At 46.8% G+C, this 22338-nt stretch overlaps 1 protein-coding gene across 1 annotated transcript; it reads left to right on the forward strand.

Annotated features, from left to right (window-relative positions):
* The first annotated feature begins 3198 nt into the window (after positions 1–3198).
* On the forward strand, positions 3199–4686 carry LOC130592194 (uncharacterized). Its single transcript, XM_057396376.1, has 2 exons — positions 3199–4423; positions 4505–4686. Exons 1-2 carry the CDS (start codon positions 3637–3639, stop codon positions 4669–4671), a joined length of 954 nt encoding a protein of 317 aa, XP_057252359.1. The 5' UTR covers positions 3199–3636; the 3' UTR covers positions 4672–4686.
* Positions 4687–22338: the final 17652 nt, after the last annotated feature.

The following is a 22338-nucleotide window of genomic DNA, read 5'->3' on the forward strand; positions in this document are numbered from 1 at the left end:
GATGACTTTGCGAGGGGGTTCATGGAAGCTCTCCCGACCCGGGGATGTTGAATCCCAAGTCTATCACGTTGTGAGGGGTCATTGGAAATCTCTCCCGCCTTAAGACGTTGAGTCAGGAGATCATGAGCCCGACGCCTGCTATGTGTTGGGCGCCATTTAAAGGGGTTCTTGCTCTTTGTCCGAGTTGAATCTTTAGACCGAGAGGGGTCATCCCCAAGCCAAGCAGGTCCTAATAAGCAATACTTAGCCGTTTATGAGCCCCATGCTTCTCGAGTAGGTCCAATTGTCGTTACTCAACCGTTTTCCGGCTAAGTTAGTAGGATGCTCCTCTTATGACCGAGGAGGTGCCAATGAAGGAATTTCTTCACTTGGGGGGGGCTAGTGAGCCCCATGTTTCTCGAGGAGGTTTCAGGACGCTACTCGGATCCCGAGTGGGTTCAATTGTCGATATTTAGCTGTTTTTCGGCTAAGTTTATAAGACGCTACTATTATCACCGAGGAGGTGCCAATGACGGAGTTTCGCGACTCGGGGGGACTAATGAGCCATATGTTTTTCGAGGAGGTTTTACGACGCTACTTGGATCCCGAGTAGGTCCAATTGTCGATACTTAGCCGTTTTTCGGCTAAGTTAATAGGACGCTCCTCTTATGACCGAGGAGGTGCCAATGAAGGAGTTTGTCGACTCGGGGGGGGGGGGGGTAATGAGCCACTATGTTTCCCTAGGAGGGCTCACGACACTACTCGGATCCCGAGTAGGTCCAATTAACGATACTTAGCCGTTTTTCAGCTAAGTTAGTAGGGCGCTTCTCTTATGACCGAGGAGGTGCCAATGAAGGAGTTTCTCGACTCGGGGAGGGCTAATGAGCCCCATGTTTCCCGAGGAGGTTTCACGACGCTACTCGCATCCCGAGTAGGTCCAATTGTGATACTTAGCCGTTTTTCGGCTAAGTTAATAGAACGCTCCTCTTATGACCGAGGTGCCAATGAAGGTGTTTCTGTCTAGAAATTAAGGGTTCTGGTTCCTTTGCTTAGGGAGTACCGGGTCAGATTCGAATGTCCTGAGTTCAAAGTCCGTACGCCGGAATCCTGCAAAAGTAACGGTTAGACTGCCCCGGGGGTTGTTCCGGGATCGCCTCTCCGACGCTCAAGTCAGTGATCAAGCTTAGAGAGATAAAGTCTAGAGAGAGATGCTCTGGTTTGTTAGGTAAGAATTCAATACCTTCTCATTGATGAGGGGGTTGAGTATTTATAGTGCTTGGGATATCCCAACTGTAGGCCAGCTGGGGGCACTGACAGCTGGAATGCACCATCACAGGTGGGGCCCACTGGAGGCTCTAAGGCATTTAATGGGCTGGATTATCCTTGGTAAGCTTGTACCAGGAAATAAGCCCAAACAATTAGCCCCACGCCAGGAATGGGAAATATCGAGGCCTTGCTGAAATATTTCCCGTTTCGTAGCGGAACCTAGACAGTTTGGAACCCAGGTTGCCCTGCTTCTTAGGCAGGAAAGGAGGGCACATGCCGACCCAGTCTCCTCAAGGAGGAGGGGAGGCTAGAGTGCCGACCCGGTCTCCTCGAGGAGAAGGGTGGCTTGAGTGCCGACCCGGTCTCCTAAAGGAGAGGGGTGGCTTGAGTGCCGACCCGGTCTCCTCAAGGAGAGGGATGGCTTGAGTGCCGACCCGGTCTCCTTTAGGAGAGGGGTGGCTTGAGTGCCGACCCGGTCTCCTAAAGGAGAGGGGTGGCTTGAGTGCCGACCCGGTCTCCCTTAGGAGAGGGGTGGCTTGAGTGCCGACCCGGTCTCCTAAAGGAGAGGGGTGGCTTGAGTGCCGACCCGGTCTCCTAAAGGAGAGGGGTGGCTTGAGTGCCGACCCGGTCTCCTCAAGGAGAGGGATGGCTTGAGTGCCGACCCGGTCTCCCTTAGGAGAGGGGTGGCTTGAGCGCCGACCCGGTCTCCTCAAGGAGAGGGATGGCTTGAGTGCCGATCCGGTCTCCCTTAGGAGAGGGGTGGCTTGAGCGCCGACCCGGTCTCCTCAAGGAGAGGTGTGATTAGTATACGGCTCGGCCTAGGGACCAATGAGTCCAATGGTTGTCCGAGCCGGTATCCTCGTTCGCTTAGTCAGTCAAGGAGGACCTCCTTAGGCCGAGCCGGTTGGACGCGGCTCGGATGAGGGGCCAATGAGCCCCATGCTTGTCCGAGCCGGTGCCTGCTCTCGCTAAGTCAATCTGGGACTTAGGAGACTTACTCAACCAAGGAGGAGTGCCTCCAAGGGCCGAGCTAGGTGGACGCGGCTCGGATGAGGGGCCAATGAGCCCCATGCTTGTCCGAGCCGGTGCCTGCTCTCGCTAAGTCAATCTGGGACTTAGGAGACTTACTCAACCAAGGAGGAGTGCCTCCAAGGGCCGAGCTAGGTGGACGCGGCTCGGATGAGGGGCCAATGAGCCCCATGCTTGTCCGAGCCGGTGCCTGCTCTCGCTAAGTCAATCTGGGACTTAGGAGACTTACTCAACCAAGGAGGAGTGCCTCCAAGGGCCGAGCTGGTGGACGCGGCTCGGATGAGGGGCCAATGAGCCCCATGCTTGTCCGAGCCGGTGCCTGCTCTCGCTAAGTCAATCTGGGACTTAGGAGACTTACTCAACCAAGGAGGAGTGCCTCCAAGGGCCGAGCTAGGTGGACGCGGCTCGGATGAGGGCCAATGAGCCCCATGCTTGTCCGAGCCGGTGCCTGCTCTCGCTAAGTCAATCTGGGACTTAGGAGACTTACTCAACCAAGGAGGAGTGCCTCCAAGGGCCGAGCCAGGGGCCTAAGGTTTTGGACCACTGGCTGAGGTGACCGAGTGGGTAACCTTGAGCTGATGAACTGGCAATATTGAGCTGGTGAACTGGCAATATTGAGCTGGTGAACTTAATAGTTTCTTGGGAACCCAAATGCCACGTGGCAACGGTGGATTATTGGGGTGCTTGAAAACATGGTGGCGATTCAACTTCTGGTTATTCATGACTTTTGTGACGATTGATATTCCGAGGGGTTGTGCCTTTTGAACAGTTTTGGGCAGTTGGGAGGCCCATTAAGGTGTGAAGACACAAGGCCCGGTCCAAGTGTGACGTGGCACGCGGAGATCGAGGATTCTGCCTATAAGTAGGAGAGATGGGAGAGATTTTTGTCACTTTTACAATTCTCTCTCTCTCTCTAAATTTGAGTTTTCTGCTCTCTCTCTCTCTCTACTTTAGAGCATTTTCTCTCTCTAAGTCCGAGCCCCATCTTCTTCGTCCGACCAGGTACGCCTTTGTTTTGTTTTTTACTAAGTTTTTCTTCTCTTTCTTTTAATAAAATCGGCCGACCCCCTTCTGTTGATAAATAATGGGGAGCTCGTCCGAGTCAGTGACACCCCCTCCCTCACCTCCTTATAATTTAGCCGAGGAAGTGAGGGGTATGGGAATGGTTTTGGTGTCAACTTTAATAAGTTGCCCGGATCCCTCGGCGTGCCTGAGGCGCTTTCCCTCCCAAGTACTCCTTCGCAAGCCGAGGAGGAGGAGGCCGAGGGTACCATCCCCCTACCCTGGGAGGTGTCCCTGGCCTATCCTTCTTCGAGGAGTTACTTAGACAAATATTTGTCTGATGGTGTAGTTAGGATAGCTATGCCAGGAGAGGAAGGCGAAGCCTCTACATCGGGTCGGCTCGCGTATCCCGAGATCGACCCCAAAGGCGGTCCGGGCGCCAAATTTCCACTTCCATCTTTAATAAAGGCCCTATTGGAGGATGCCCGAGGCCAAGCAGCGAAATTCCAAATAAAGGACCCCTACATACTGGTCCGACCCGATGCTAGCCATACAATCTTGTCTCCGCCGCCCGGGTGCACGGCGTTTTACTATAAGGCCATGGAACTAGGCTTAAGATTCCCGCTGACCCCATTCGAGAAAGACATCCTGAACGCCTACAACATGTGCTTGGGTCAGCTCTCCCCAAACTCTTGGGGCGGGATCTTAGCGGTTCAGGTGATCTGTAACATCATCGGTGTCAAGCCGACCCTGACCCTTTGGCGGCATATGTACAAATTGTTCGAAATGCCAGCCGGGGACCATGGTCCGGGCTGGTGGTGTTTTCAGGCTCGGCGGGGCTATCGTACAGTTCTTGATCTCCCCACTTCTCAGAAGGGGTTCCGCCGAGGATTCGCCTTTGTGTACTATGGTGGGGAATGGGGCATCCCCACCGTGCCCCCGTCATCCGAGCCAAACCACTGTTTGAACTTCAAGGTGCCAGAGCTATCCGACGAGGAAGCCGTGGCCGCCATCTACTTTCAACTGGAGGCTAAGATAGTCGATGGTGGCGAGGTGTTCGTAGCGGGGAACTGGCTCCCGAGCTGCAAAATGTTCAAGAACGAGCACTTCCTCGCCGCATTCGGCCTGAGTCCGGCCTTTCCCAAGGGTAATTCGGCAAAAGGGGGTCCGGTTGACTTATATTTATGCTTGCTTTGATATTTTGCTCTAACTCTTTTTCCTTTTGCAGAAGCCTCCCTAGCCTTTCTCAAAGAGACCGACTCAGAGATGGCCGAACGATTGACCTCCGCTGCACTGAAGGCGGCTCGGATTAGGGCCGAGATGAAGGCCAACAAGATTAACAAGCCTTCCAAGCCAAAAGTGAGAACCCTTTCTTCCGACCCGGTTTGGCTTTAGGTTTTTCAATTTCTCACCATCTTTTAATGTGTTTTGCAGGATCCTTCCAACCCTAAACCGAGGAAGCGCAAGGAGCGCACCAAGAGAGGGTGGAAATGACGGAAAAGGCTTTGGCGAAGGCCCGAGCCGAGCAGGAGGCTTCCGCAAAGAAGGCTAGAAAGGAGCCTTCTGTCGAGGTGAATAGTCCTCGACCCGATTCCGGAGGTGGGGAGACCCATGTCTCGGTCCATCCCTCAGATTTCGAGCCTGTTCGGAGTCCGGGGTACGTACCGGGGGCCTCTCACCTTCTCCGTCGAGCGCTCTTTGTCCGAGGCGCCGGTCCCGTTTACCCAAATGTCCAAGACGGACAAGAAGAAGAGGATCTCCGACGCACTGGAGATCCTATGTACTCAAACTGACCGAGACCACATCAATGAGGTCAACCAGAGGAATGAGTCGAGTGAGCTCTTCCGCTCTTGGATGGACGTAAGTGAATTTTTCTCCGCCCTTTTACTTGCCTTTTATTAGCCAACTTCTAACTGTTTATTGTTCCTGCAGTTTTCCATCCGAATGACTAAAGTGGCGGAAGACCGGCTCGCCCTGGTACAAGAGGTCTCGGACCTGAAGCAGGCGGCTCGGTCACACTTTGATGAAGTGTACCAGGCCAAGGAGGCCAAACGATTGGCCGAGCTACGCAAGGAAGAGGTGGAGGAGAAGATCCGGAAGGGCGAGGAGGCCTGGCAAAAGGAGCAGACTGAGTGGAAGGAAGAGAGGGCCAATCTTTCCCTGGCTAAGGAGAATGCTGAGGCGGCTAAGGTCACGGCCGAAACCAAGCAGGCTCAAGCCGAGAAGGAGCTGGAGGAGGTCAAACTCAAACTCTCTGCGGCCGAGGCTCAACTGAAAGAGGCCCAAGCGGCCGTTTCTCGCTCTCGGGAGGAGTGGTTCCAAGCTTGGCAGAAGTCGGATGACTGTACCGATTTCTGCGCCGACGTGGGCCAATCTTCCATAAGATGGGCGAGGACGAGGCGCTTGCTAGGCTTAAGATAGCCTTTGCTGATTCCTGTCCCGGGGCCGACTGGAATTCAGTCTGGTCTCGCTACCAGGAGCTGGCCGATGCCGACGCAGCGGAGATTAAGGCCAGGATGGCTGAAGAGATGAGCTCGGACAGCGACTCTGACTCTGATGATGAGAGGAAGATGCTGGAGCACCGAGCCACCTCCACCAGAGCAACCTGCTGCCGAGCAACCTGCCACTGGTCCTTCTACTTAGCTTCCTTAGGATTTTTATTTTCTTAGCTTTGGCCTTGTCGGCCCTTTTAGCTTTTCTGCTTTCCGATCCACTGCTTTTGTAAACTCTTGGTTGTATTTTGCAACTTTTTATCAATTGGAATACAACTACTATTTTGCAACTTGTCATTTGTCGCATATTTTTCGTTATTTGCAATATTACAACATTCAATAGACAATAAACTGGTTAAGTTTTGCTTGCCTTTTTGTTCAAAATAATTAGACTGGTTAAGTCTCTTTCATTTCTGGGGTAAAAAACCGACTTGATACATGGACTGGTTAAGTCCGAGTTACAATTGATTTGCTTGCTAACCCGACCAGGTACTGCTGGCCTTACATCATGCCCCTAGTGCAAGTAACGAAAAAAAGTTACACATAGAATCTTTTGAGATTGTCTAGGTTCCAAGGCCGAGCCAGGGGGACCCCTTCGGGAGATTCGAGTCGGAATGTCCCTGGCTTGATGATTTCTGTAACCTTGTAAGGGCCGTCCCAATTTGCCCCCAACTTCCCTTTGAGATGGGAAAGTCCGTGGCTTCGACCTTTCGGACGACCCAGTCGCCTAGACTGATTGGCCGAGGCTTTACTCGCCGGTTAAATGCCTTGTGATTCTTTGCTTGTACCGGATGGCTTGTAGCAAAGCATTGCCTCGGGTTTCTGGCAATAGGTCTAAGTTGATGGGCTTTTCTTCTTCATTTTGGTCGAACTCATAGAAGTCATCCGAGGGAGGGAATTCCCACCTCGACCGGAAGGACACCTCGCTTCCATAGACCAAGCCGAAAGGGAGATGCCCCGTGGCTTCTTTACCGTTGTTCGAGCCGACCAGAGTACTCCAGGTAGGTCGTCTACCCATGCCCTTTAGCGCATCAAGGGATTCTTGATACCCTTTCAGGACAATTTTATTAGCCGACTCGGCTTGCCCATTGGTCTGAGGCGGGAGACCGCTGAAACCTTGTTTGAATGCCGAACCGGGCACAATATCTCGAGTCGGCCCCTGTTGAACTGTCGGCCATTGTCTGATACCAAGGCTCTTGGAATTCCGAACCGGGTAATGATGTTTCCTCCATATGAACAACTGAACCTGCTTGTCAGTAATTGACGCCAGTGGCTCGGCTTCGGTCCACTTGGTGAAATAATCAATGCCACAATTAGGAACTTCCTTTGCCCAGAAGCCGGGGGAAAAGGTCCGAGCAGGTCCATGCCCCACTTGTCGAAGGCAGGACTGCTTGAATGGTGGTGAGGGGAGTGGCGGCGCCCTCGGTATGTCCGAGTGAATCTGGCAGGAGGGACACCGTCGGACTAAGTCCGAGGCATCAGCTTTAAGGTAGGCCAATAGTACCCTGCTCTTAGCGCCTTTCCGGCTATAGTCGACCCCCTTGATGGCTTCCGCAGGCTCCTTGGTGTATTTCCGGAGGACATAATTTCCTTCCTCGGGAGTTATACATTTGAGGAGGGGATGAGTGAAAGACTTTTTATAGAGCTGCCTTTCATGCCAAAGGAACCAACCAGACTTATGCTTAATTCGGTCGGTTCTTTAGGATCACTGGGTAAGGTCCCGTCTCGCAAGTACTCCACAATTTCACCCATCCAGTTTGAGGATCGATTGAGTACGAGCTGCTCTTTGCATTTATGCTAGGTCCTTCAACACTTCCCAAGTTATGGTTCGGGGGCCGACCCTCAGCAGAACTAGCCATCCGAGCCAGTGCATCAGCTGCTGATTTTCCGAGCGAGGAATGTGGGTAATCCGGAATCCGGACAACCTTGCAATGACAGCTCGGGCTTTGGCCAAGTACATCCTCATGTTTTCCTCCTTGGCCTCATAGTCTCCGGAAATCTGACCCACTATGAGTTGTGAGTCGGACTTGGCTAGATTGAGGTTGCCCCAGCTAGGATGCATAGCTGATTCCGAGGATGAGAGCCTCATACTCGGCTTCATTGTTAGATCCGAGAAATTCGAACTTAACAGCATATTCAATTTTTTCTCCGACCGGAGTTTGATGACCAACCGGCTCCACAACCACTCTTTGTGGATGATCCATCAACAAGCAATTCCCACTCCTCTTGCGAACCGACCGGGGGTCGAGTTGCGCATTCAGTGATGAAGTCAGCGAGTGCTTGGGCCTTGATGGCTCTTCGGGGCTCGAACTCGAGCCCAAAATCTGCTAACTGGTCTGCCCAATCACTCATCCGACTCGAGTGATTTCTATTCTCAATAAGCTTCCGGAGCGGTTGTCCGGTTAGGACTTTGATGGGTGTGCTTGAAAATAGGGCTTGAGCTTCCGGCTCGCCATTACCAAGGCAAAGACCATTTTCTCAACATCGCTGTATTCGCCTCGGCCCCCCTATAGGCGTGGCTGATGAAGTACACGGATGTTGCTTTCCTTCTCGCTCGGCTATCAGGACGGCGCTAAGAGCGTAGTCCGAGACAGCCAAGTAGATAAACAGGGGTTCCCCCGGCAAGGGGGAGATCAGTTTGGGCAAAGATGCCAAGTGATTCTTGAGGTCAGCGAAGGCTTGCTCGGCTTCGTCATCCCATGCGAACTCTTTTCGCTTCAGGGCCTTGAAGAACAACAAGCTTTTATCGGCCGACCGGGAGAGGAACCGACCGAGTGCCGCTAAGCAGCCGGTTAGGCGCTGTACTTCCCGAACATTCCGAGGCGATTTCATTTCTAAGACCGCTTTGATTTTGTCCGGGTTGGCCTCTATACCTCTCTCATCTACTAGAAATCCGAGGCACTTTCCCCCTTTAACTCCGAAGACGCATTTTTTAGGGTTGAGCATCATTCGGTATTTCCTTAGGGTGCTCAGCGTTTCTTTCAGATCTGCAGGGTGATCCGACTGGGCCTTGCTTTTGACTATCATATCGTCAACATATACCTCAATGTTCCGACCCAATTGGTCGCTGAAGATTTTGTTACGGTACGCTGATATGTCGCCCCGGCATTTTTGAGGCCGAATGGCATCATTTTGTAGCAGTAGACACCCTGAGGAGTGATGAACGCGTATGAACCCTATCCTTCTCGGCCATGGGAATTTGATGATAGCCGGCATTTGCATCCATGAAGCTGAGAAGGGCGTGCCCTGCCGTTGAATCGACCAGCCTATCGATCTTTGGCAGAGAATGATTGTCTTTTGGGCAGGCTTTGTTTAAGTCGGTGAAGTCGACACACATTCGCCATGCCCCACTCGGCTTTTTGACCAAACCACATTGGCCAGCCATTCCGAGTATTGACACTCTTCTATGAAACCCGCTTCGAGCAGCTTCTTGACTTCTGCTGCTGCCGCGGCATTTCTTTCGGGACCTTGGTGCCTGAGCTTCTGCTTGATAGGTCTGAACCCCTCTTTGATGTTAAGCTCATGGCACATGATTTTCGGGTCGACCCCGGCATTTCTGTGGCCTCATAGGCAAAGACATCTTGGTACTCCGTGAGCACTTGGATGATATCTTGCCTTGTTTGGGGATCCATGGCCTTGCCTACCCTGACAGTCCGACCGGGGTCCTGGCCGATCGCGACTTCTTCGTCCTCTTCGGCTGGTGAGGACGTTCATATTGCTTGGGGTTTTCAGTTATGTACACCCCGAGGCTCGTTGAGGGCTGACCCCCTTCATATTTCTTTTTTTCGAGTCCTTTTGGACGTCGTTGTCCGAGTCCTTTTGGACGTCGTGTTTTTTGAGGCTATTCACATAGCACTCTCTTGCGGCCTGTTGGTCGCCTTGAATTTTTCCTACCTTCCCGTCATCAGTCTCAAACTGCAAGAGGAGCTGGTAGGTGGAGATGGCGGCCTTGGCCTTGTTTAGCATGGGCCTCCCCATTATTATGTTGTAAGGCAAAGGGATGTCTACCACCAAGAAGTCGATCGGTAGGCTTCTCCCCTTACCCTTTTCACCCATCCGAGTGGGTAACTTTATTGATCCGACCGCGGTGGACAGAGTTCCCCCGAAGCCTATGAGCGGCTGAGCCATGGGGTAACATCCCGTTCGGTGTACTTCAGCTTTTTGAGGCAGTCAAGGGTGATTATATCAGCGGATGAGCCGCTATCCACCAATACCCTCTTCACCTTTGTATTCGCTACCTTGAGCTCGATGACAAGGGGGTCGTCGTGCGGAACACGCAACGTCCGACTAGGTTCCCCAAATGTCATGACGGGGCAGCTAGCTCGGGGGAGCTGAACATCAAGCACCTGATGTTTAAGGTTCTGGAGGTGAGCCTTGCGCGCTCGGCCGGTTAGGCCTCCCGACGCAAATCCTCCAGCGATGACACCAATGAAGCCTTCGGTGTCCCCACTGTTCGACTGACCCACCTTTTGCTTTCCCTTTTCCTCGCTCGAACGCTTGAGGTAGTGGTTGAGCTTGCCCTGGTCGGCCAAGCCGTTCAAGGATTTCTTGAGCTCCCGACAGTCATTGGTGGTGTGTCCACATTCCTTGTGGTAGTCACACCACAAACTTTTGTCCCTCCGAGACAGATGACGTCCGGATGGGCGTTGGCCTGGGAAGCCAATTTTTGTCCCGGATGCCAAAGTAGATTTCCTTCCGGTTTTTATTGAATCGGGGGTCGTTGCCATTATCAGTGAGCCGATCCCCTCGGCCCCCTGTTCTTTGATGCTTAGGCTGACCCGCGTGATTCCCTTCATCCTTCCTTTTCTTGCCAACCTCGTCCGAGTAACGGCAGATATCCGTTGCTTGGATGAATCTTTGGCCCGAGCCATGGCTTCCGAGTAAGTTTTGACTTCATTCTCGGCAATGACCATCTGAGCCGACCCGGTTGGAGGCCGGACATGAGGGCAGCGAAGGCTACAGCGTCCTGTAGGTCGGTTATTTTGAGAGACTCTTCGTTGAACCTCTTGATGTAGTCCGACAAGGATTCATTCTTGTCTTGCTTACCCCCATGAGGTGAAGGCTGGTTTTTCTTTGCCTCTTTCCCGCTACGAACTGATGGATGAAGAGGTGCTCCAATATGGCGAAGTCAGTGATGACCCCGCCGGCAGTTCTTGGAACCAATTCAGAGCCAACCCTCTAAGGGTGGTAGGGAAGAAGCGGCACCAAGTGGCCTCGCAGCTTGTCTGACGCTCATTTGAGCCTTGTAACTAGCCATATGATCATCTGGGTCGGTTAGGCCCGCAAATGGCTCGATCGGGGGTTTTAATTTTACCCGGAGGTTGGTCCTAGGATTTCCTGACTGAAGGGGATCAGGAACTTGAGCCCTCCTCCAGCTAGCCTAGGGGGCTGAGAATGAGCCGAGTCCCCTTGGCCCTCTCGGTCATTTGCTTTCTTCCTGAGGAACTCCCGAGCGTCATAGCCTTGGCTGAGGCGCTTCTTGTTGTTAAGGAATTCTCGGGCATCTTGGGGTTTCCGACCCGCACCCCCCCTTGGGGATTTAGATACATGGGTCTCTGCATGCTGACGGGCCGACCCCTGTCGCGCTGACTTTTCTCTTTCCCGGTGGCTCGGGTCTCTCGCATCGGACCGTGGCCGGCTAGGCTGCGGGTCTCGATTAGAACGAGAGTTGTCCCTCTGAGAGCGGACGACCGTGCGCTCCCTGGGTTCATGCTGATTGAGCGGGACGACTTGTTGTGGTTGCCTCTGCTGAAGCATGGCCATCATGTCCATCATACCCTTTTGGAATGTCTCTTGGAGCTGAGCCGTGATAAGGGCCAGGTCAGACGCGAAGAGCGGCTGAGGCTCCACATGCTGGATATGCTGGGATACTGACCGAGGGTCCAAAGTTTGGACGGTAGGTGACCTCCGAGCCGGTGAGGGAGTCCGCTCGGCCTCTCGGTTATGCGCAGGCGAATGGCCTCGCTCCGGTCGGGGATTCGGGGGATCCCGATTATGTGCGGGCGAGTGGCCTCTCTCTGGCCGAGAAACCTGCTCGGAGGCTGGCTTGCCGCGAGTATTTTTGGTTGGTGCCATGGTCAATTGCGTTCTGAGCTGAGTAGCTAATGAATAAATCTGAGTGAGTGGTGGCGAAGTAATTTTTGTACTATCCCCACAGACGGCGCCAAACTGTTTCTGTCTAGAAATTAAGGGTTCTGGTTCCTTTGCTTAGGGAGTACCGGGTCAGATTCGAATGTCCTGAGTTCAAAGTCCGTACGCCGGAATCCTGCAAAAGTAACGGTTAGACTGCCCCGGGGGTTGTTCCGGGATCGCCTCTCCGACGCTCAAGTCAGTGATCAAGCTTAGAGAGATAAAGTCTAGAGAGAGATGCTCTGGTTTGTTAGGTAAGAATTCAATACCTTCTCATTGATGAGGGGGTTGAGTATTTATAGTGCTTGGGATATCCCAACTGTAGGCCAGCTGGGGGCACTGACAGCTGGAATGCACCATCACAGGTGGGGCCCACTGGAGGCTCTAAGGCATTTAATGGGCTGGATTATCCTTGGTAAGCTTGTACCAGGAAATAAGCCCAAACAGAAGGAATTTCTCAACTCGGGAGAGGGGGGGTACTGAGCCCCATGTTTCCCGAGGAGGTTCATTCGTTTGCACAACTATTTCACTAAGTGACATCGTACTCCTGGCATGGCCGAGGAGGCACCGCGAGATATGTGCTCGACTATGGGGGATAATGAGCCCCTTGCTTAGCCGAGGAGGTTGAGGTGTTCGGACAATGACAGTCGGTCGGGGCGCTCCTCCACGACCGAGGGGATGCCATTGGAGAAGTTCTTGACTCAGGGGGATGACGAACACCATCATACCTCCATCGAGTGCCTTTATTGGACCCGCTGATGGTTCAAGGAATTAGCCCCACGCTGGATGGTCGGATACGGTAGCCTCATTCCTTCCCGAAGCGATCGTCTAGCGGAACCTGAGAAAAATTCCCGGTCTGGAGTACCATGTCGGTCCCGGGAAGGGGGGAGGGTTCGAGATTTCGCCTTCTTTCTAGTTTGCCCTAATGTGCAAGAGCCCCAAATGTTATGTTTTTCTAGGCCGATCTAGCTAGGTGAGCCTCATGGGGGAACCGAGATGACATTCTCGAGTGCCCAAAATTTTCGAGCAGTGGACACAATGTTGTCCATTTGATCTTGTTAGGTCAATGAGTTAGACCCTCAAGTCTCCCGAGTTGGAGGAGAAGGAGCCCCATATTTTCCAAGGGGTACATATGTGTGGCTACCGAGCCAAGCTAGGCAACATACTAGCTAGGAGGGGGACCGAGGTGTTTTTCCCAAGTCGATCTTCTTTCTTTTTTGAGTTACATACTCTCCCGAATTGAGAAGGGTGATGACATACTTAACAAAATTTTGGCTAAGTATTGAGCCCCCTGGCAAGGCCGAGAAGGGTAATGCACCACCTCGGGGCTAATGAGCCCTCCATGATGATCATGAGTTGGGTGTTGAGCCCCCTAGCAAGGCCAAGAAGGATAATGCACCAGCTCGGGGACTAGTGAGCCCTCCATGATGATCCCGAGTTGGGTGTTGATCCCCCTGGCAAGGCCAAGAAGGATAATGCACCAGCTCGGGGGCCAATGAGCCCTCCATAGTAATCCCGAGTTGGGTGTCGAGATATTTAGCCAAATTTAGGCTAAGTGTTGATCCCCTTGTTGAGACAGAGAGGGTAATTGTATTCCAGAGATGTTCTCGACTCGGGGAGGCTATAGGGACCCCGTGCTTCTCCAGGAGGTGTTAGCGGAGAAGTTCCCGACTCGGCAGGCCTACTAAGCCTCAAGTTTCCCGAGGAGGTCTCTTTTGTCAGAACGACGCTACTCGGATGCCGAGTGGGTCCTAATAAGATATACCTAGCCATTTTTGGCTAAGCTGGTTAGGGCACTCCTCTCACGACCGAGGGGGTGCCATTGGAGAAATTCTCGACTCAGGATGCTAATGAGCCTCTGCTTCCCGAGGAGGTCTTGTTCGTCGGAATGCCGCTACTCAGTGTGGTATGACGTCAGGATGGGAGTTCTTTGATCCAGGTGAAAAGCTCTTGTCTTCCTTCAGTCGGGTGCCATGTTGTTCTCGGTATGTGACTTTGAGATGCATTATCCCCACAGACGGCGCCTAACTATTTCTGCCTAGAAACTGTCAAAAGTAAGTGTAGTGTTGAGAGTCTTGAAATCCCGAGAAGGTCTGAAGAGCCGAGGAGGAGGTCTCCGATAATCCTGCAAAATTCAATGAAAAACTGGCCCGGGGGTGTTCCCAGGAAAGCCCCTTTGACGCTCAAGTCAGTTGAGATTGAGGTAGAGAGAGAAAGTGAGTAAATGTAGAGAGAGATGATCTGGTTTTGTTAGGTGAGAATTTCATACCTTTGTCTGATGAGACAACCCCTATTTATAGAGGATGAGACATGTGATAAATGAGAGCATTTTAGTCGGCTCCAACTGGTGGAGGATTATGTTCCTTAGAGGTAGGGTAATTTTAGTAACTTCATCATAGATGGGCCAGTCCAGGAAATAGGCCCAAACAGTCTCTAATACATTATTTATTATTTTTGGTAAGGAAAAAGACCTACTAGACTTGTCCTCTCAAAAAGTCATCCTTTTTAAAAGTATATATAAAAAAGAATAAGATAATTCTCATCTCGAAAAAACCCTTAGCTAAATTTGATCAAATAATCTCAAGATTATTATTAAAAAGCATCTCTTACCATAAGTCCACAACACCAATACTAAACTAAGCACTACTTACTGACTACTATTATGATATTTATTTATTTTTAACAATTTTTCTACTTTTACGCTTTAAAATTTCTCTATTATGATAATTTTATGACCCGTGGCCACTAACAGCTAGCTAGTAATGTTCTTACCAATTAGAGCCCAATAAATTCAAAAAGGACTTAATTTAATGCCATTACTTGAATGTCTTATGAGCCACAAATGTGACTATCACAAGCTTTATGTTCAATTAATGTTTTTAAGGAGGCAAAAAAAAATCAAGGGCTCTCCTAATCAATACATTTGCCACCATTCATCTACTTGGGCTATTACATTCACGCAATATTTATTAACTATTTAAATAAAAAAACATGTGAATATCATTACTAAATATTTGATGTGTAAGAGGTTTGGTATGTCTCCCTTTCTCTGCACATGAACTCAGGATTTTTTTTCTTCTTAAGCCTGCCTCTTTCTCTTTCTCACATTAATATCTCAATTGTGCTTCCCAAATTAATTAGCTTATCTGCTTATGCTTATCTTTGGGCTTTCTAATGGACTGCTTCTAAGCAAACCTTTCAAGACTTTGCTATAAGTTTGGGCCGCGTAGAGTTCATGTTTCATATACAACTTATTTAGAATAAGTGGGCCAACAAAAGGGTTTAGGAGATGGGGTAACCACTATGGCTGCTGGACTTATGGCATCATCTCAACTTCGTGAAATTATTCTGGACCTTTTTTTTTTTTTTTTTTTTTTTTGACATGGGGTGAAACCAAACAACAACAAAACAAAGTAGCATGACACCTAAGCGTTCCTAAATCCTAACTGCTACAGCTATTTTATGGGCTTCTTGGACTTGTGCCCTATCTACTTTTTGTACTCGAAGTCTCGCACATTTCGAAGCACGGAATTTCCACCCTCACCATCTGGTGGTGAGGAGTTGATAGGAAGATTGGAACGTGAAAAAGATTGGACAATATCCGCATAATTTGAGATTTTTTCTGATTGATTAGAAGAAGACATAAACAACAGAATATTTAGTTCAGTGAAGGAAGGAGGAAGGCTGAATACTTGGCTTGTGAGGGAACCTAATTTTACAAGGTTCCAATTCATAGACTCATAGATTGGCGAACTGAATTCTAACCAAAATACAATAGTGCAGAAATTAACATTGATCATGGAATAGAAGTATAATCTAATAGTGACAATACACCAAAAGCAAGAGAAACACGCCACTAATCCAAGTCTATTTCTCGACACGTTGCATTTTATTGAGTAAATCTGTGCAATTAAAATTAGAATAAGAAAAAAGAGAGGAAAACTTATCTGAAAAAGTTTTTGCCCATGGAGCTCCAGCAACTGGTTTGAAATGGAGATGAAGTCCTCCGTGTCCTTTCGCCTAGCTAACTTAATAAGATCCATCTGAGATTCACGCTTCACTTCGATGGTTCGCATTTGATTCATCCGGGTTGAAATAATTTTCACCCGTGAATGTTTCACATATTTGAATCTATTTTGTGTAAGAATTTTGCTAATTTTGTTCCGTTTTTTGACAATAACACACCAAAGTGATTCACAGGTGTCGATTAATTTGCAAAAGGTTTTTTGGGGTTGTTGACGTGCCATTGCTATGGAGCTTTGGTATTTACAGAGTGTTTGAGCTACATCTATGGGGTTTAGTAGGGGCATTTTGTTGTAGTTGTTGGATGATGGGACATAAAGGAGGTGGGTGACACCAAGCTAATTGAGAGCTTTTCTCTCTCTTCATTTCTCTCTCTAAATTTGCTGCATAAATTTGATTCCCTTAACATTGATCATGGAATAGAAGTATAATGTGGGACTTAACAATATCCCTTCTGCTGCCTCTATCTCACCTGAACATGTTAATGCCACTATCAATAATCCTTCTCCAGCTGACTCTTCTAAACTTCCAATGAAAGAAGGAGTGGCTGGGAGTTCTCATCAATCTCCAAACCCGGAACCTGACCACTCTCTGGTAAATGATCTGTCAGTCTCTTGCCTCCTAGGCAAGCCTTTTGGTGACTCTATTCCGGTTTCAGTAGTGACAGCTAAACTTCGTAGAGAATGGAACATGCTCAAAGGCCATGTTACTTTTGTGGATATGGGCAACGGATGGATTATGTTTAAGTTTGTTAATAATGAAGATAAACTATCAATCTGGAATAATAGGCCCTGTTATGTTCAAGGTCTAATCTTAGCCCTTTTTGCTTGGCAACCTGCTTTCAACCCTTTCACATTTCAAATCCACACTCTAGCAATCTGGGTACGTCTTAATCTTTTGCCTCTTGAATTTTGGTCTAATAAGTGCCTCTCATGCTTGCTTAAACCTGTGGGTCCTATAATTAGAATTGATGATTTTACACTATCACGAACACGAGCACGCTATGCTCGGGTTTGTGTAGATGTAAAAGTCTTAAATACGGTCCCTGGATCATTGCTAGTGAATCTTCATGGACATACTAGAGAAATATTTCTCACATATGAAGAAATGTTAGAAGTATGCCCTCTATGTGGTGCTGAAGAACACACTTTAGATTCCTGCAAGGAAAAAGCCAACCATACCCTTCAGCTTGTGGTTGATAAACTTCAGGCTAGCTCTATTAATTCATCAAGTACAACCTCCCAACCTAAAGAAAATCAAGCTGAAACTGAAGCAGATGAATCAAGCGGCAGGTGGATTAAGGTTCTGCCGAAGCGAAAAAGTCGAAACCCAACTACTACAAAGAATACAAAGGTAAAAAGTTCTTTTTTTAAACCCCCTCCTCCTGAACCAAAAAAAGATGTTGCTCATGAAGTCAAAGAGACCACCCAATCCACAGAAAATAAACCTACACCACCTAAAGAAAAAACAGAGAAAATTACTGAACCCTCCCAACCACCAAGTCCCCCCCCCCATCTGTTTAATGAAAAGGATGTGGACTCCCTCTTAGCAACAGAAACTATTGATGAAGCCGATCCTCAAGTTGCGGAGGTACTCCAGATTTTGGAAACATCCATCCCGCCCATTAAATTTCCACCTACGCTAAATGAGTATGGATCCAACATACCCCATGTTAGCCCTTCTATCTCAGACTTAGCCCTTGCTCGTGAACTATCAGAGGCGGACAAATTATTTTTTGACGCCTTAGGTCCACACAAAGAGATGTCTATATCCTCTGACTCTTCCAAGCGGCGCAGAACTGAAGATGAGGCTGACTCAGCTTCATCAAAGCAAATAAAGAAAAAATAATGCAGATCAAATGACACTCCAATCGTGTAATTTTTTGTGGCTAACCCTAGCTAGGCCAATCAAAAGTAGGCCATACATGGAAAATAAATCACTGTTGCCTTGTACTAAAGCTGCTTCTCTTCAATTAGATACTACTTATATGCTAAGTAATCATGTACTAGATACATATATTAAACTATCCTCTGCCTATCCTTTTGTAATGAAGAAAGATGTCAAGTTATATAAGATGGGTAGAATTATCGACTTCTGTTCAGAAACTCCCCTCAAGTACTACATATTGGCAAAAGAATTTAATTATGTGGTCTTACATTGTTATACAAGATGGCTAAATTCAATTAATATTATCATAACCAATGCGTATGTTAGTATTTTAATTAGAGTCACAAACAGAATTTTCTATTCATTGTGGGCACCTCTTGTTGATCTGACTCATGATTCATTTATATATGATATCCTTAAGTCATGGTTATGGAAGTTATATGAATATTGTCAAACTTGTAAATATGTAATGCTAGCAGGACAAAGGATGCTGCAACTACTTCAACTGTCATCAATTTTACAACCTAAATGGACTACCAACCTCTCATACAGGTCTGGACAGTTGAAATGCAACTTACTATGTCATGGAAAGACCATTACTTGGTACATAATCTGGTTGTATGTTCTTTATTCAACTTATATAAATAGTACAAACAATAGTACATTGTGTATAACTGATAGCTATATATATCAATGCAAATTTTGGTGCAACACTAGTGTCTGGATATGGAATGGAAATACTTGGGATAGGCTCAAGCCTTGCCCAGCATCTTATGATGCCCGCCATAGACTTGCAAGTCTTTGCAAATTGCTATCTTTGAAAACATTCTGGGCCAAAATCTGCTTTGCACCACTGCACTGGACGTTTACTGACTATGCAAAACAGGTACCATTTTCAACCACGCTGATGATTGTCATTCTTATTACGAATACGTGTTGGATCAGGAGAGATATGAATCTCCCCTTACTCCAAAAATATGTACATAAATGGTTCGATTATTTCACACAACAGCGAGCAGTACCAAAGTTTGTTCATTTGAATTTCACAGAATTGGCCTATTGGACAGTTGTCATCCTTCAAAAGGTTGAATTTTACTATTGGGTGCAAATGATAGAGCTACAAATTGCCTAAGCAATATAAAAGTGACAATGACAATTACAAGGAAAATGATAGAATTACCAAAATTCTATATTAGAAACAGCTACTTTTTAAGTATGACCAAAACATATTGGCCGCATATTTATGCCAAACATTACTTAAATTCGCAAATCAAAAATTATCATGAAAATTGTTAGTTGGAATATTCAAGGTGCAAAAAAACGTAATGCAATTAGTGAGCTCCTTTTTCTCACGCGAAAATATAAACCTGATATTTTGATCATAATTGAAACAATGTGTTCACAAATAAACCGACATAAAATCATGACCACATTGGGGTTTGAAGATATATATATATATATATTATAGACCCAGTAGGACATAGTGGTGGAATTTGGATATTATGGAAAAATGAATCCTATCTAATTTCACCACAACCTTCATCAGCCCGGTTGGCACATTTCCTAGTTCGGCACAAAATCTCACAATTTTCCTTTTAGCTGACTGGTTTATATGCCCCTGCCCAAAATACTGATAAAAGACTTTTCTGGGCAGAAGTAACAAATTTTTTTACAAACTGTCACCTCCCTTGGTGCCTAATTGGAGATTTTAATGAACTCCTACACATCAGTGATAAAAAAGGGGGGGCTTGTGCCACCCCATCACGGTGCCAAATCCTTCAAGATTTCATGATAAATTGTCAGGCACAAGATATTCCTAGCCAACCCCACGCGTTCTCCTGGAAAAAGAGGCTAAATAATCAATATATATATGAAAAACTTGATCGCTGTATAACATCCCCTATGTGGGCAGCTTATTATCAGAATGCTTTTGTTCACTATGATGCTTACACTTGTTCAGACCATGCTCCTATGATATTACAAACTCAACGAATACAACATCACAAGAAACCCAGATTTAGATTCTAAAACGCTTGGACTAATGATCCTAATACGGAAAAAATTATAAACAAACATTGGCACCGAAAGCATTCCCATTCGCATTTTTATAATATAACTAGAAATCTTCAATTCATTAAAGAAGATCTCAAAAGCTGGGCATCGAAAAATTACACCCACATTCACAAAAAGCTCGACCAAAATCACACTCGGCTGATAAATGTCCAACAGCAATTGATACAATATCCAAATAATCCTCACATTGAACAACACTTTGACCGCTTAGTAAGACAAAGAGAACGCCTACTAGCATTTACCCAAAAATATTGGGGTAAGTACTCTCGAAAACAATGGCTGACCAAAGGAGATCGAAACACTTCGTTCTTCCATTCTAAAATAACAACTAAATTTAAACGACAACAAATTTTCCGAATAAAAAATCATTTAAATCACTGGGTTGAATCCCCATCAGACATTCAAAACGCATTTAATTATGAATTTCAAGAACGATTTCAATCTGCTCACCGTTATCCTCGATCTATATCCTTACCTAATATCTCTTCTACAGTCTCTGATACTGATAATTGCCAATTAACATTACCAATAACTGACAAAGAAATTCGCGAAGCTATTTTTAGCATAGATCCTATTAAATCACCAGGATCTGATGGATTTGGATCTAAATTTTTCCAAAGATACTGGGATATTGTAGGACCGGATATTTGTAAAGCAATTCATGATTTTTCAATCATGGGTTCTTTCTTCGCAGTATTAATCATACATTAATTACGTTGATCCCAAAAGTGGCTAATCCTGAAAAATCGAATCAATTTAGACCAATTAGTCTATGCACAACACTTTATAAAGTCATCTCCAAAATATTAGTTGAACGCTTACGACCAATACTAGTTAAAATTATTAGTCCCTTCCAAAACGCTTTCACTCCTGGAAGATTAATCCATGATAATGTCCTAATTGTCCAAGAGATTCCGAATATTTTTAATAAATCTAAAAGTAAAAGGGGATGGTTCGCACTTAAACTAGATATGGAAAAAGCATACGACCAGATAGAATGGGATTTTTTACACCAAGTCCTACAAAGCTATGGTTTTCATCACCAATGGATCAAATGGGTTATGCAATGTGTAACCACAGTCTCCTACTCAATAGTCATAAATCAGGATACTACTACTATATTCAAACCCTCTCGCGGCATTCGCCAAGGAGACCCATTATCGCCATATCTCTTTATTCTATGTATGGATGTCCTCTGTAGAAAACTAGATATATATTGAATCAAAATCCCCAAAATCAGGAATCGGAATTAAACTTGCGCCACATGCCGAGACAATTCCAGGCTTATTTTTTGCTGACGATGGGCTACTTTTTTTGTAAGGCCAATATAACTACTGCCAACCGCATAAAGAACATATTAGAAAATTTCTGTAATAATTCAGGACAACTGGTGAATTTCCATAAATCATCAATCATGTTCTCAAAGCACATACCCAATTCTAGACAAAGAACTATCGCGGGTATCTTCAATATGACCCCAAAGGCTGTCTTAGGGAGATACTTGGGAGTTATCTTCTCAAGTTATAAACCAATGACTACTGATTTCCAACATCTAATTCAAAAGGTTGATAATAAAATAAACATCTGGCACAATCAGTGTCTTTCGAAAGCGGGAAAATCGGTTCTTATCCAAAGTCACCTAGAATCAACCCCAGCATACCTTATGGCCACAACTCAAATGCCAAAAAAATATGCAATTCAATCGATAGTATCAACCGAAAGTTTTTTTGGCGCTCTTCTGCCAATTCCACAGGACTGCCTTTAATATCATGGACAAAAATTTGTCGGCCAAAAAAATATGGAGGCTTAAATTTTCGAAAAATGACACATACTAACGAAGCTTACATAGCAAAAATGGGCTGGAGAATCCTTCATGATCAGCAATCTCTTTGGCCTACCCTTATGCGTAAAAAATATCTTCGAAATTCGTCTTTCTTTGAATACAAAGAAAAACCGAATGACTCTCAGATTTGGAAGGTTATCCTTCAATCACGAGAACTCCTAAGAAAAGGAATTCGTTGGAAAGTTGGCAATGGTACAAATATCTTCTTCTGGATAGATAACTGGTGTGCCAACCAGAGTCTCATTCAACTATTAGATCTCTGTATAGCTTCTATTGCTAATTTAGAACTCACAGTAAATTAGGTCATACTGCCTACAAATCAATGGAATATTTCGCTCCTAAATGACTTAGTGCCACCGCATATTGTCCACATGATATTAGGTATTCCTATCCCTAACTCCCCTACCCCTGATCAACCCTGTTGGGGATTGACTAGTACTGGAAATTTTTCCGTTAAAACGGCAACCTGGCTAGCTCATGGCATCACTCCAGATACTATTCCATGGCAATTCAACTGGATATGGAAAATCGATATAGCACCAAAAATCCAGATATTCCTATGGCAATGTTTACAAAATGGACTTCCACTAAAATCTACATTACAACAATGAAAAG

The sequence above is a fragment of the Beta vulgaris genome, chromosome 1 (genome assembly GCF_026745355.1).
Source record: "Beta vulgaris subsp. vulgaris cultivar EL10 chromosome 1, EL10.2, whole genome shotgun sequence".
In the NCBI taxonomy this organism is placed as follows: Eukaryota; Viridiplantae; Streptophyta; class Magnoliopsida; order Caryophyllales; family Amaranthaceae; genus Beta; species Beta vulgaris.

Excerpts from the sequence above, each read along its gene's own strand:
- LOC130592194 (XM_057396376.1), top strand. The coding sequence starts at position 3,637 with ATGCCAGGAGAGGAAGGCGAAGCCTCTACATCGGGTCGGCTCGCGTAT. Across the intron at positions 4,424-4,504 it reads GAGTCCGGCCTTTCCCAAGG|AAGCCTCCCTAGCCTTTCTC; the intron begins GTAATTCGGCAA and ends TTCCTTTTGCAG.